This window comes from Acomys minous, assembly GCF_964271855.1.
Source record: "Acomys minous genome assembly, chromosome: 8".
Lineage (NCBI taxonomy): Eukaryota > Metazoa > Chordata > Mammalia > Rodentia > Muridae > Acomys > Acomys minous.
The window spans coordinates 125861734-125877803 of NC_140489.1; the positions used below are offsets into that span (position 1 = coordinate 125861734).

The 16070-nt window shown below is 43.5% G+C and overlaps 1 protein-coding gene across 1 annotated transcript in view; it reads right to left on the reverse strand.

Annotated features, from left to right (window-relative positions):
* Positions 1-992: 992 nt before the first annotated feature.
* The window catches only part of LOC311602988 (reversion-inducing cysteine-rich protein with Kazal motifs-like), a 28230-nt gene continuing 13152 nt past the window's right edge, over positions 993-16070 (reverse strand). Inside the window, exons 6-9 of the mRNA XM_084791740.1 lie at positions 12802-12835; positions 10144-10341; positions 8030-8297; positions 993-2393 (exon numbers count right to left, since the gene is read on the reverse strand). Coding sequence (XP_084647866.1) covers positions 2288-2393; positions 8030-8297; positions 10144-10341; positions 12802-12835 — 606 coding nt within the window. The 3' untranslated portion in view covers positions 993-2287. The remainder of the gene's footprint in view (positions 2394-8029; positions 8298-10143; positions 10342-12801; positions 12836-16070) is intronic.

Below are 16070 nucleotides of genomic sequence, written 5' to 3' on the forward strand. Positions count from 1 at the left end.
TTTTGATAACTCCTGTGGCTGAGAAGGGACAAGAGGAAACAACTAGATTCTTTTCTCCCACCTTCTTCAGGCAGACATTAAACTTTAATAGATCTTGTTTACATGGTTTTTACTTTAGATTTACATAGTCAATAGATTTTGTTTATGTAATTTTGTTGTTGTTGTTCTTTGAGACAAGTTTCTCTGTACAGCTAGCCTTGGCTGTCCCAAAACTCACTCTGTAGACCAGGCTGGCCTCAAATTCACAGAGATTCACCTGCCTTTGCCTCCCAAGTGCTGGGATTAAAAGTATATAACTAATTTCTGCAGTGAGTTTGTAGCCAAAAATTTAGAAAGCTTCTTATTTGGTGTGTTTGTTAAAGTTCATTATAGGTGTGAATCGTCAGGTTCTTCAGTCTAAGCCACTCTGATCTGGTTCACTTTTCTGCTTAGTAAGCTATCTGATAGCTCATTTCTTCACTTATGTATTCACTGGTTTATATGTATGTGTGTGGCCTGTGTGTATGTATGTACATACACCAGTGTGTACAGAAGCCTTAGAGGCCGGAAGAGGGTGTTGGAATCCCCTGGAATTGGAAGTGTAGGCAGTTGTGAGCCACCATGTAGATGCTGAGAGCAAGACCAAGTTCTCTGCAAGAGCAGCAATAGCTCTTAATGACTGGGCCATCTCTAGCCCCTCCAATAGCCACTTCTGGTCATGGCACCTCTCACACTACAGTGGTCCCCAATTTACCACCTTTACTCTGTCTACTCTCTCTCCTTAAAAGGAAATATTTTCTATTTGTGAGCTCCAAGGAAGGAGAGGCTTTTGACTGATCTTGTAGACCAGTCCCTAGGCTCTCTATATAAGACACCTTGGTTTCCTGCATGTTCTGTTGCCCAGTGTACCGTCTGCCACCCCACACTTTCTGCTGGTGGTATCCTCAAATGCTACTGGCTTCATGCAATCACCTCTTTTTCACCACCCAGAGGTTCCTTGATGTTTCTTCTGTTCTCTCTCTCTCTCTCTCTCTCTCTCTCTCTCTCTCTCTCTCTCTCTCTCTCTCTCTCGTGTGTGTGTGTGTGTGTGTGTGTGTGTGTGTGTGTGTGTGTGTGTGTGTAACTCATGGCCTATGAATGCAGAGCATGCGCTTTACCACTGAGCTATGTCCCTGTCACAGCTCTTGGGGCTTTTATAGGTCCATGTCCCTCCCTGCTGCTGGATTAACGTTCCTAAGCTCAGGGAGCAAGAGGCTCCTTGTGTGGCTCTCCCAGCACAGACATCACTCACCATAGCAGATACCTCAGTGCTTTCTTGGGGCAGAAGTGGAGCATGGCTTTACAGAGTGCAGCCTGTGTGCTCAGCTCATCTTAGCTGGCCAGTCACCCACTCCTTTTCCTCCTGACTGACCTTAAAGGTCACAGCTTTGATGCACAGGTGCTTCTCTCCATTCAGCGATTATTAGACGGCCTATCTGGAGCTCAGGAGATAAGAAAACAAGATCCAGGTCAACTAGTGGTGAAGGCCAGGAAGATCTGTGAGTTCAAGGCCAGCCTGGTCTACCTGGTTACTTTCTGGCCAGCCAGAGCTACATAGAGCATTCTTAGAAATGATGGTATAAAATAGTGAATACACTTGGGATGCAGAGGCAGGCAGTTCTTCGTGAGTTCAAGAACAGCCTGGTCTAAAAAGTGAGTCCAGGACAGCCAGGGCCACACAGAGAAACCCTGTCTTGAAAAATCACTAACACCAACACCACCACAAACACCAATGAATGCTATCACAGTTCAGAAGAGGGTAAATTGGCAAAGGGTATGGGAAAAGATTAGTTCTTAAGAGAAATGAAATTGCCCACCCATCCCTTTTAGCTAGTAAAGTCCTTGTCCTTGTGTGTGTGTGTGTGTGTGTGTGTGTGTGTGTGTGTGTGTGTGTGTGTGTGTGTGTGTTTTAAGGCATGGTCTCATGAAATAGCCTTGGTTGGCATAGCTCAGTAAGTAGACCAGGCTAGCCTCAAATTCAGCAGATATCAGCCTGCCTCAGCCTATGCAATGCTGGGTTTAAAGGCGTGGGTACCACACCAGCCCCCTTGGTTTCCTTTTTAATCATGGCAGTAGTAAAAAGTCCACTGGTTTTGCCAGCAGTAGTTGTGCACTACCTTGCCAGCCCTTGGGAGGCAGAGGGAGTTAGAGCTGGAAGTCCCTGAGTTTGATTTGAGGCTAGCCAGAGCTACATAATGGAACCCTGTCTGAAAATAATACAAGATGCTTGGTCTACCTGGCAGGTGACTAGGAATCACCGGGACTCCAGTTACAGTGCAGGCTCTCCTTTAGTGACTGTGGACGGAAGTTGCTGACATTGTGCCTTTATGACTCCATGCAACTGGTCAGCAGAAACCTCTGAGAGAAGCCCTGTGCTGGTGAGATAAAGAAGGACACATTTGGCAAGGGGTGGGGGATTGGGAGGAGGGACAGAGGGATGGCTCAGTGGTTAAGAATGCCTGCTGGGTCTCATAGCCAAAACCTGCTAAGGTCAAGAAGAATGAGGTCCACAAAAGAAGGTTAAAGCTCATTAAAGAGAGTGACACCAGAGGGCACTCAGCATCGCCATGGGTGACTTACAAGTGAACAAGAAGTGCTCTCCAGGGCTGACCTGAAAAGCATCCTCAGAACCAAGAAACCACATTTATATTTTGGGAGTGGGAAGGCTAGCCTTTGGGGATATGGGTTGAAATATTAGGCTAGAAAAGGATTGAGAGGCAAGGCAGCACTCAGTTTTTTCTTTTTCTTTTTTTCTTTCTTTCTTTGTTTTTGTTTTTGTTTGGTTTTTTGTTTGTTTGTTTTTCGAGACAGGGTTTCTCTGTGTAGCCTTGGCTGTCCTGGACTTGCTTTGTAGACCAGGCTGGCCTTGAACTCAGAGATGCACCCATCTCTGCCTACCAACTGCTAGGATTAAAGTTGTGCGCCACCACTGACAGGAGGCACTGGGCTTTTTCAACAAGCCGTTGACATTTGTCAGTTTTAGCAATGGAAAAAACTGGGAATAATAGTTTCTAGACTAAAAAGAGTTCTAGTCAACTCTGATGTCAGGCAGCACGTGGCCTAGGCTGACCTCAAATTTGCTGTATAGCTAAGGATGACCTTGAACGCCTTTGCTCCTTCCCAAGTGCTGGGATTAGAGGCATGAGCCGCTGTGCCTGGCTATAAAACTTACATCAGTGCAGACTTTGAAGTTGTTCTTTGATTACTTGTTTGCCTTCTCTCGTTCTGAATCCGCACTCATTTCACTTACAAAGGCACTTGGGTTTGCAGTTATGCGGCCAACCAAGGAGGTGGGTTTTTTTAAGCAGGCCAGAGGTCTCATTTGCTCATTCCTCAGGGAATGTTGTGAACCCACAGAACCTGGGCTGTGAGCAGCAGTCTTCACTGTTGAAACAGGGTCATGAGAAGAATGGAGGCATTGTGACTCTGGGCAGAACACCACTTCACATGGGGTAGGGAGGAGTCGGAGGGACAGAAAGCCTGCTATTATCTCTAGGCGCTTCGTGGAATTGGCAGGCAGTACCTGGCGAGGAATGGCTATGGCATGAGTTCTCAGTACTCTGTGGAGTTTAGACTGACAGACCAGAGCTCTTCCAGGGGCCCAGATGTGATTCCCAGCACCACGTGGCGGCTTAAAATTGTCTGTAGCTCCAATCGCAAGGGACCCAGCACACTCTTCTGCCCTCTGAGGGCACCAGGCTTGCATGTTGTGTACAGACAGGTAAAACATCCACACAAATAAAATACAAACCAATGTATATATTTTTTAAAAATCATCCATGGGATAGAAGGGGACTGAGCGTTGGCTTAGTGTAAAGGAGCTTACCATGCAAGCCTGGAGACCTGAGTTTGACCCAGACCCACACAGAGATGAAGAGACTGAGTGACACAACATCTCCTCTGACCTCACCCATATTCCGTGGTGTGTGTGCTCATCCTACTCCACCCCAAAAATAATACATAGATTCAGAAAATAAATAATTTTCCAAAAATTAAAAAACAAAATCATCCACCCCCCTTTGCTATGATTGATAGAAAGCTGAATACTACACTTTATAGTCCCTTAAAGTGTCTGTACATCCTTAGTTCTGGTACAATTACTTTCTCCCATAGCCTTCTCTTCCTTCTATTTTCAATATTTACTAAAGTAAAATGCATGGTTTTACCTCTAAAAAGGTATCACCTTTAATTCTGCTAATCACAGGAGGCAGAGTGTGACTCTAAAGAGGCGCTTTAATGGTTAGGGCATAACTCAGTGTCAAAGTATGTGCCCAGGGTGCTCAAGATCCTTGGTTCAATCCCTAGTACCAGGAAAAATGGGAGGTGGGGCTATAGGTTATGGTGTTTAAGCCACTTATGTTCCTTAAGACTCTCAAACCTCTGCATACTGGCACAGTTGATACGCGACATTTTCATGCTCAGTACTTGAGGACTGCAAAGTGACTTACGTGTCTCCACCGATGAAGCAATACTGTTAGGCCATTTCCAAAGTCGGTTTATACATTGGATTCATTAGTTTAATATTTATTTATAAAAGTAATGCATGTTCACTATAAAAATTTGATATCATTGAAATATACAAAATTTTAAGTAAACATCTTCAACTGTTCTCATGATTGCTTGACTCTCATAAATACCCCTATGACTTTTTTTTATATGTGTAAGAATGTTTGCCTGCAAGTATGTTTGTGCACTATGTGTGTGTTTGGTGCGAATGGAGGTCATCAGAAGTAGACATGAGATCTGTTGTTACTGGAATTACAAACAGTTGTCAGCTGCCATGTGGGTGCTGGGAACTGAACATGGGTCATCTGAAAGAGCAGACAGTGCTCTAAACCACAGGCCATCTCTCCAGCCCCAAGGAAAGTATCTTCACTCTGAGTCAGCCTGCCCACTCCCCCTGTGGTCATGAGCGCCGTTTTATGTGCTGCCTGTCAAGGCACTGGAGACGCACAACCCTTAAACAGACCGGGACCCTGGCTGTCAAGGGAGCTTTCACATTTCGAGGAGGAGGAAGTCAGTACTTTCTCTAGCCCTTTACTTCCTATATTTGCCTGAATAGATCATTCAACATCTGAGAGTTAGTTTCTAACATTTAAAACAGAAATTACACAGATTTCCCCAATTATCTCATAAGGTTTCAGAAAGATCAAGTGTATGAAATTGAAAGCATTCAGCAAACCACAAACCGGTGTTCCTCAGTTGTTAGGACATGGTGGAAGGAGAGAACTGCCTTTCAAGTTGACCTTTAACCTCCACATGCAGGCCCCCTTCTAATAAATGTTAAACCACAACAATAGAGCAACTCAAGACCCAAACCAAGCTGGGCGTGGTGGCACATGCCTATATTCCAGCACTGGGAGGCAGGGGCAGGTAGACTCTGTGAGACTGAGGCCAGCCTGGTCTACAGAGTGAGTTTTAGGACAGTCAGGGTTACTTAGAGAGGCACTGTCTCAAAACACCCAAGACAAACTGCAATAAAAGCCATCCCAAGCTCCAATAACACAATACAGATATAAACGTAGTTTATGGGCATTTAAAAGCTACTCAGTATCCCTCTTATAAATACGTTTATTAACTTCTATATGTAATTCATTTCTGTAATTACAGGGCCAGATTTATTTACAATTAAACCTTTCAACTGACTTTGTTTAGATTGTTTTGTATCTTTGGTAAAGTTTGATGGGTTATTTGAGGGATGGTTTCTTTTTTTTAATGGTCAATCCAATTTTATGTCTGGTATCTTATTTTCCCTTTAGGAACGCCTAGTAATGTCTGCCCCCCCTTTTGTCCAAAATACCTCTAATAAGGCAAACTTTTGTTACATCCTCAAAGCCTGAATGAGACTCTCCCTGTGGCTCGTATATTTCAAAAATTGGTCCTCAGATGGTGGGAGTATTGGGAAGGATTAGGAGGTGTGACCTTGTTGGAGGAGGGTGTCACTGGAGAGAGGGGCTTTGAGGTTGCAGAGGATTTGTGCCTTTCTCTCTCTTTCTCAATCTGCTTCATGAATGAGTCTCAAGATGTGAGCTCTCATGCTGCCTGCCACGATGGTCATGGACTCTGTCTCTGAAACTCTAAGTCTCAAACACACGAATTTTTCTATAAGTTGCCTTGGCCATGGTGTCTTATCAGAGCAATAGAAAGTGACTTGAGGCAAGCCTATCCATCATGACCTTAGGTATCTCTGCACTGTTTCCTCCGCTCACATCTCGTTCTTTTTATCTCTGGGTGCAATACCAATTACTGCTGCTATGGTTTCAATATGAAGTAATCCCTCACAGGCTCGTGTGCTGAAGGACTGGTCCCTAGCTGGCAACCTATTCTGAGAGTTAGCAGAAACGTCGGGAGGTTGGGTGTAGCTGAAAGGTCTGCCTGGAGGAGGGAGGTCACTGGGTGAGCAGCTCTCACCCAAACTCCTTCCACTGGGATACTCTGCTCCTCCTCAAAGCAAGACAACGGAGCCATGGGACTGTGGACTGAGCCTTAGAAATAGTGAGCTGAAACAAATCTTTTCTCATTTGTTTATGGGAGATATTCTGTCCCAGAGCCCCACCTCCCCAACATAATTCTCCAACTAACACAGACGACCATAACACTAAGGCTGTTCTAATATAACAAAAGACTCTTCAAATTCTAAGTTTGTTCCTTCCTTCCTTCCTTCCTTCCTTCCTTTCAACAGAGGGCATCATGTGGCTCAGGCTGGCCTTAAATTCAGTACGTAATGAGGCTGGCACTGGTCCTCCTGTCTCCACCTCCTGAGTGCTGGGATTATAGACATGAGTCTCCATGACTAGTTCATGTGGCATTGGAAGGCTTCGTGCATGCTAGGCAAGCACTCTACCAACTGAGTGACACTCCTCATCCCAAAATTTCATAATTTAATAAAGAGACTATCTCTTAGATATCAGATCAAAACTTAGTCTTCTAAATAACTATTTACATGCAATAAGTATGTGTCTGCACATGTGAGTAAAGTGCATAAAGATGGCAGAAGAGGGTATTAGATCCTCTGCAGCTAGAGTTACAAGCAGTTGTAAGCCACCCTCTGTGGTGCTGGGGTTTTCTGCAAGAACAGTAAGTGCTCTTAACCTCCATGCCATCTCTTCAGGGCCACACACTGTAAGCTCATGTCATTTTTATTTACTGCCCTTTTGCTAGTTAACCCTTCAGACCCCAAACACAATGCTTTCAGCAATGTATAAACAATATTTGTTTTATCAGAAAAAATTTTAAGGCTGAACTGTAGTTTCCTGGGGCCCTATGACCTCTTCTGATGGCTGTGGGCACCGGGCACATATGTGGTACACATGAATGCATGCAAGGAAAATACTCAATATGTAATTTTTAAAAATTAAATTACATATATTTATTTGTGTGTATGCCGTGCATTCATGAATGTGTAGCAGTAAAAGAACAACTTGTGGGAGTCCGGTTTTTTTCCTTCCACCATGTAGGTCCCAAGAATTAAACTCAGATTGTTTAACTAACTAATCAGGCCTGGTGGCAGGTGTCCTTACTTGCTAAGTAGTGGCCTTGCTAGCCCTAAAACACTGTACTATATTTAAACAGTCTTCAGTAAATATTTGCTGAATAAAATGATAGATTTTAGGCTGGTTAGACGGCTTAACGGGAAGAGTGTTCACTGCTCTTGCGGAGGACCCAGGGTCAGTTCCCAGCATGGGCACGCCTACTTATGGTTGTCTCTAACTCCAGCTCCAGGGCATCCGAGGCCTTCTCTGGCCTCTGGGGGCACCACCCATGTACCAAGTACAGACAAAATACTCACACACACACAATAGATACTTTAAATAAAATTTTTTTTTAAAGAATGGAAAATGTTATATCTTCTATTTATCTTTTGATCTGAGAAGACTCAGGCTGAGTCCAAGTCAGATACTGTATCTCCCAAATATTAAGCCTAGACAAGACAAGAATAAGACATTTGCTGAAAGCCACCAATTAAATTCCTGTTTTCTATTATTTCAATGAAGGAAAATGAGATACTAACCTACACATTGAGGTGTTTGCTTTAGAGCAACAATGCAATTTAGCCCCATCAAGGCCAGTTGAGGGAGGAGGGTGCACAGTGACTCCAGGGTGAACCGACTGTGAACTTTCGAGGAAACACTGCCAAAGAGGATCCTGAGGCAAGGGCTGGGTCTTACAGCCCTCAATGAGACCGTCAACAATCTCCATCTCTGTCTTCTTAGACATGAGAATTCTCTTGCAGGCATTTTGGCAAGCATGGTCTTCAGCTCTGTCACAGCAATATAAACCTGCATTCAGGATACAAGCCCCTTATTAGCTGGTTTTATGACACATACTGCTCAGAGAAGAAGAAGAAAATGGCGGCTGGTAGAGAACCAGAGCCCTCTATGCAAGTCCCTGTGTGCATAGCCTGCTCTCCATCATTCCACAGCGCAAACCTTGCAATGCTTCTCTTCCCAAAATCAACCACAGTCCTGTCATGAGCTTTCTAGAACTATCCTTACAAAATGAATGCCATCCCACACCTAAGGCCTCACATAAACCACTTTATGTTCTTGGAAAAGATACTGCACATCAAAGTGGGCTTATTTCCTGCTGTGCCTAGTGGGGACTCTTCACCTCAGACTGATGTCTAATTTCAGTGACATTAAAAACATTCCATTTGATCATATCCTTAGACACCACAGACTTTCGTAAGTCTGTAGAAGCTAATTAATACACATTGTAATTTAGATAATATGAACTCTGACAACATCTTAGTTTATTTCTGCCTTTAATTTTCTTTTCTTTTTTGATGATGGGGATTGAACCAGGACCTCAAACACGCTAATGGGCCACTCACCCAGCCTTTCATTTTCTACAAGGAGCTAGAAACTGAAGGAATACTTTCAGCCAGGCTATCGACCGCAGAAGGTGGCTTTCCCAGGTGTCTCCATTTGAAGATGCACACTCAATTTGAAGCCTTCCTTCCTAGACTCCTCTGTACTAGGACAGACACTGGGTTAATTGTTCTACCCATCAAACCTCTTTCTGACTAGGTTTTCTTGGAGCTCCTAATCCCTCACTGCCAGCAACACTTCAGCGCAGCCAAAATGTCAGAGAGCACAGAACTGCTTTTTAAAAATGAAGGCCACGTCTCTGATTTTCACCACACTGCTACATCACATTATGTCCAAAGCCTCACATTCTGATTTCAATTAAGGCCAAACAAGGCACACCACTTTCAAGATTATAAAAGAATTCTTAGGATACGCCAGTTTAAAGCAAAACACTAGCATGTGGCTTACCAGTCAGTCTTTCTTCAGTCTGGTTGATTAGTCAGTTCTTTAAATCTGACTACCTCTAGAGGGGCAGAATGTAGTCTAGGATATACAAAGTAGGTGCTTTGAGGATCCCACAAGGACAGGCTCATTAGGTGGCCTTGACTTTTCAAAAGCATCATTCTCTTATTTTGATGATTTTTTTTTTATTATGAAAGTAACAACTTCTTGTTGATAGAGGTTCCGGCACTACAGGAATTTATAATGTGGAACAGGGAGGTACAACTAAGACTATGCTTTCAGTTCTGAGACCTGCTTTGTTTTCTTAATACATCCTGGACCCTCTGTATAAATGTACTCCTTTTTGTTAGTTGTGAACTACTGTTATTGTATAGAAATATAATTTAATCAATATCCTACTGATGCATTTTGGGTAATTTTTATTTTTCTCATATGCTACTATGTATATGTTCAACACAGAAGTCTATTATATGTTATAAATTATATATATATTCATATATATATGCAGTCCGTGTAAGTTTCCTGTGTAAAGGACAACATGAATGTCCAGGTCAAAAGGTAGAATCTGATGCTCTAGCATGATGATGTGGCTTCCCATCAATATGTCTATACCAAAGATCTTACCCATCTTCAAAACAGAATTTCCTTTTCCTCATGGTCTCCACATTCCCTTCTTTCTTGGTACCCTATAGCTGTGAAAATTATGTTTATCCCGTGTGTCAAAACCAAACATCGAAGAAATCTGGGTGTTTCTCAAGTGAACTAGACCACAGACACCTACATGAACGCATCAATTTCTAAATGAATTATTTTATCAAAGACTGAGACAAGAAGAATACACCCCTTTACTTACTATCTGTTGGGTTTCGCATTGGATAAGACTGGGTGTAATTGTTCACACAGTGTATTAACTGTGGGCTAATAGACGCACAATAGTTTTCCACTGCTTTGATCTGAGATGGCCCAGGAGAAGAGTCTGTTCGAAAAATGGCTTGACAGAATTCTCGGCAGTTTGTGTGATGGCCTGCATAGCTGCAGCATACCGAGCCCACTGTGGAAAAAGAGACAGCACTGAATGCAAACATCTCTTGTTATGTTAAAACTCATCACCACGGGGATGGACAGTGATGGTGAGAAGCAAGCATGCTGTGGAGGACAAACACTGACTCAGCAGGCTACAGGCACAGTCATGGGAGTCATGGGGTCACTCAGGTGCTCACTGATGGAGCCCGGTCACACTCATCATCTTAGGCCTCCAGCCAACTACATCCCTAGAGGAGGAGTGCCACACATGTAAGAACTTCTGCAGGTTATAGGAACATAACCTGGTGTTTAATGCATGTCAGGGCTGCTAATATACTACAAAGCACCTAAAACTGTCACATAGCCAAAGCTGCCTCCCCGAGTGTCCGAAGCGCCCATGCCGAGAAGACAGGAACAGCCTCTTTCCATGGTGCACTCGTGGAGATTTATAGACAAAGCAAAACCAAACCAAAGAAAACAAAATGGCAGGGCCTTACATTTATTATTTGGATCAGCAAAAACTAGGAGAGAGCAAGGCAATTTAACACATCTAACAAATGTGTACTTTGAAACTAAAATATCAAAATTTCTACACAGTGTGAACATTTGCAAGAATGTTCCTATACTGTAGTAGTCTTTGCTTCATAACCGATAAAATGTCTCAAGTAAAATTCAAAGCAAAGTTATTTGAAGGTAAATAACTGAATTTTGTATTTGTAAAATAAGTCAAAGCCAGGGGTGGTAGCACACACCTGTCATCACACAGCACTTGGGAGATGGAGGCAGGAGGATCACAAATTTAAGGCCACTCTGAACTATGTAAGATGAAAACAAAATGAAGCAAAGCACAACAACAGACCCAATGGCAGGAGTGCTGGTGCACATCTGCAGTCCCCAACACTTGGCAGGCAGAGACAAGAAAATTAAGAGTTCAAGGCCAGACTGAGGTACATACACAACGAGACAAAACCACAACAGCACGCCACTTAATGTGGGAAAGGGAAATGAGTGGCTGGATACAGGCGTGAGAATCCCTCCCCAACCCCCACCAGGGTTTCTCTGTGTAGCCTTGGCTGTCCCGGAACTCTCTCTGTAGACCAGGCTGGCCTGGAACTCAGAGATCCGTCTGCCTCTGCCTCCCTGAGCACTGGGATTACAGGCTTGCACCACTGCACCCGGCTAGGCGTGGAGATCATAACGGAGAAGGTCAGGACACCCTCATAGCATCTATATATAGCAGTGCTAAAGAAGCAGAGTAGATGCGTGGCAGGAGGGTTTATAGACAGGCAGCTAAGAATTCCTAACCGGTATTAGAAATGGCTATGGAGGAGCCAGAAACAGGGCACCAGTGAATCCCACAGACCAATGAGCAAGGAATTCAGGTGACTTCAAGAAATAATGTCGAGTCATGAGCAAATTGAGTAAGCGAGCGCTGAATTAACCTCAGTTTCCTGGCCAGAACACTGTTCCATGCCTATTGTGTACAACTTTATTTGTAACTACTCCCAAGTTGTTTATGTCTCCTGCCAGAGCTCGTGTTCACTGTGGGGAGCGACCGCTTTTCAGTACTGCTGTGTTGCTGCTGGAGATGACCAGCCACACACACACTCTCCTGCTGTGCCACACACAAACAAGTCAGGGCTGCACTTATTAGTGGTGCTCTGGGGGTAAAACAGGACCAAATGCCTGTCTTCTGATTCTTCCAGGAGCTTAGCATCCTTGCCAGTGTGGCAGGACCTAAGACTGCCTGTCAAAGGCTATATGATGGTACACTCTGCACTACGCCCGGGGTCGGAAGGGTAGAAGTGCAAGATCGTGTTCTCTTCAGTCTACTGCATTACGAAGCTAATCCAATCAACCACTTGTTCCTCGGTTGTCTTTCCCCTCACATGGTACACTGCTCCTCCAGTGTCCACAGGACATATCTTTTTCTGCTCCTCTCCCACCCCCATTCCGCGAATATCTTATTTACATTCAAGGCTAAGCTATGAACTCCATGAGGTCTCCTCTAAGCACCATTGCTGTGGGATCCCTGTTTCCTCCAGACTGCTGCACGTTACCAATGTGCTACCTCATAGTCTACTCTACTTCTGAGTTCTTTGTGTTCTGGTCGTGCCCTCCACAGAGAGGTGTCTGCCCCACACCAAGCAAGCACTTAATAAAAATATCTGTGGGCAGGACTGAGAGGCAGTCTTTAGCAAGGGCTGTACTTGCTAAGGACAGTACTACTGTAGATGTATTTCTCCTCAGAAAACGACCCTATTGTTGGGTGTTACCTTCCTCTAGCCATCCTCGGACATGGGAATCATTAGAATGCAGGAGTATTTAACGTGAACAGGTAACTGCTGAACAGATCTGTGTGCCTGCTTCTTTAGACGGCTTAGCAGGCGTAATGCTAAGGGCACGAGCATCAGTTCTGACTGCTAACCACGTCTGTAAAGTGTCTTGCTCTCTGCACTGCTTGAACAATCACTGATAATATACTTACTTTCATTTCTGCTAATGCAACTGAAAAGAGCATTCTGTAAATTAAAGAAAAACAAACAAATTAACAAACAGAATTTCTAATTTTATTCCATTTTATAATTATATGGAAATCAGGATATCATACTTTTTAAGTCTTTTCTAAGTTCAAGACTGAAAACATAGAAGCTTTAAAACAATTTCCTGGCTAAAAGAGTAACCATCACATAACCAAGGTAGGGATCTCTGAGAGCTCCAGCTGACATTCGAGGACAAGCAAAGCTCAGGTGACATGTGTTAATGGGTGAAGGTGCATGCGGAGGGGGTCACAGTGGATTCATTTACATTTTTTTCTTGTTGAATATAAAACTTTTTAAAAAGGAAATAACATAATAAATGACACTCAAAGACACATTATTTCCTGACATCACTGCATTTTAGAGTTGGTCTGACCACAGACATTACTTCTAATTGTTCTCACACATGACTGTGCGGTGGAACCAGCCACACTTCCCAGAACTACCCAGGTGACAGAAATCTACATTATACACAAAGCTTCATTGAGTCTCCTTGTGACCAGAGTTTGGGAAACTCCCTAGCAATTTACAGAGAGGAAGTGTTCTACAGGCAGAGGACGGATACCTGCACTAGACCCCAGAAGTTGCCAAAAGCAGAGCCTGAGACCAGAACCAATTTTAAAAGAAGTCTTAGATTACTGTTCAGAATGTCCCACCCTGTATTAAGCTGTTGCCTGAAAAATAAGATAAAAGAAGAAAGAAAACAAGACCAAGACAAAAGAAAAGAAAAACCACAAACAGCAACAACAAAACTCTCCTTGTCCAAAACACCTAACGAAGGCATTCAGGGCCTGTCAGCTCTGAGTATCGTTCATGATTGGACGAGAACAACTTACTAAACGAGCAAACAGCATGGAAGGAAAACAAACAAACATACTGCTACTGTCAAACCCAGCTCGGTGCCTGGGCACACTGGCAATGCTTGTCCCTTAGCACGGGGGAGACTGAGCTAGGAGGATCTGGAGTTTTTTGTTTTTAATAATTTATTTAATTTTATTTTAGTGTGAGGGTGTTGCCATTCGAACTGGTATTACAGACAGTTGTGAGCTGCCATGTGGTGGCTGGGAATTGAACCCAGGTCCTTTGCAAGAACAGACAGTGCTCTTAACCACTGAGCCATCTCTCCAACCCCGGATCTGGAGTTTTGAAGCCAGCCTGAGCTACACAGTGAGCTTTGAGAACTTGCCTTAAAAACAAAGCAAACCCAAACAAACAAACATGAGAGAAAATACAAACCAGAAAAAAAACGGCCAGCATTACCAACACTGCAAACCTAGCTTCAGTGGTTCTCTAAGAATGACGGCCACTGCCTGTGACCCAGCCTGTGACCCAGCACTGGGGAGGCCCAGCTGGGAGGTTTGTCACAGTGTGAAGCCAGCTTAAACTACATAGTGAATTTCATGTCAGAGCTACAGTGTAAGACTGTTTAAAAAGGCAAAAGATGTCTGTCTATACTGTTGGTGAAGCTGCAGGGTTCACTTTCTCTACCACAGGAACAAGTCACAGTGCACTTACTCATGTAAAGCAAAAGTAAGTTAAACAACCCCGGGCCTCACAGGAAGGGACAATGAATTCCTCTAATGGGAGCTATTTCTGCCAGAGTTGCTAGATCAATCTAAATAGTGGGAAAGTGAATATACTCTCAGGATTCTTATACAGTGAGCTGTTTTGTATCTCTCTTCCCCTGTGTTCCTTTGTGTTCCTGTGACTTTTCAGTTACCCATCTCAGACAACCCTCCACTGGGGTTCACCAGCCCCAGGAACATTTATCAAATCAAACAATCAAAATCAATATTAAAAAGTAGTCTTCAGAGAAATAGCTTTCATCAGGGGTGCCTTCACCTCCTAGGGACACTTGATGCCTAGAGTCATTTTCTGTTATTGAAAGTGGGGTGGGGTAGGTATGAATTAGCATCCTGTGAGCTAAGTCCAGGCCAGATGTCCCTGGTCTCAAGGATCCAGATGCCAATGTCAATCATACTAGTTCTCTGACCCCTGCCTTAAGACGTATTAATCTGTCCAAGCTAGATTATAAAATTTGACCTTATAAGTAAGAGAACTATCACTTCTACATCAGCTCTGTGATCACTTAGCCCAAGAGAAAGGCACTAGGGCAAATAAAGCCTTGAGCATTGGAGATCGTCTAATTCAATGTCCTTATGTGACTGACGTCACAGACTGAGGACAGATGGGAGGAATGGCTACAGAACCCAGTCTTCCCCCATGGCAAACAATGGCGTGCACGCCAAGTTTGCCTGTGCTTGTTTATAGAGCTCTAATGAAGCGTGGCCATTCTGCTTATACACCTTACATGGCTACTTCATGCTACCCGTGCTGTGACGGCAGAGCTGGGCGGACAAAGACCACACGGCCTGCAAGCCTCAAGTGGGCAGAAGCTGCCCTTTGCAGAGTTTGCAAACTGCGGAAGAAAAAGGAGGACAAAGCTCTCGTCCTTGATGTCACCTACAGAATAGAGGTATTCCCCAAGCAACTACCATGTCTCTTAATGTTCAATGATACATACACCTTTCACAACTAGGTTTTCACATGTATGTTGAATGAGAACTTGAAATGTTTACAAAGAAGCACCATTAATAAGTACTACTTCTAATCTTTACTCATTCTCACTTAAGTATTAAATACTCATTTCTCATATTAAAAATTTGTTCTGTCTGGGTCTGGAGAGATGGCTCAGTGGTTAAGAACACTGGCTGCTCTTCCAGGAGACCAGAGTTCAATTCCCAGCACTCACAGGGCAGCTCACAACTGTCTGTAACTCCAGTTCCAGGGGATCTGACTCCCTCACACAGTCATACATGCAAGCAAAACAGTAATGGATATAAATCACTTAAAATATAAAATAAATAAAAATATGTCTTGTCACTTTAGTGATGTAGATGAACTCATCTATCTTCTGCTACACCCATTTTGATTTTATAGACTAATCATGTTCAGCTTTGATAAAAGATTCCTATGTTTGTTACAAGTAACTCTTCATCCTTTTTAAGTCAAGCTGTCCTCAAATTTCCAGGTGCAGGGATTACAGAGTGTGTGTCAGCATGCCCGATTATCATCTACTCTTTTAGCTGCATAAACTCTGTTGATTATTAATAGGCCTTAAGACATATGTACGAGTTATAGCATTAGTTTATAATCCTTAAATCCCTCATTCTGGTGTCTTAGCTGGTTAACTGAGTCTTTCAAATGTCTGCTCGCC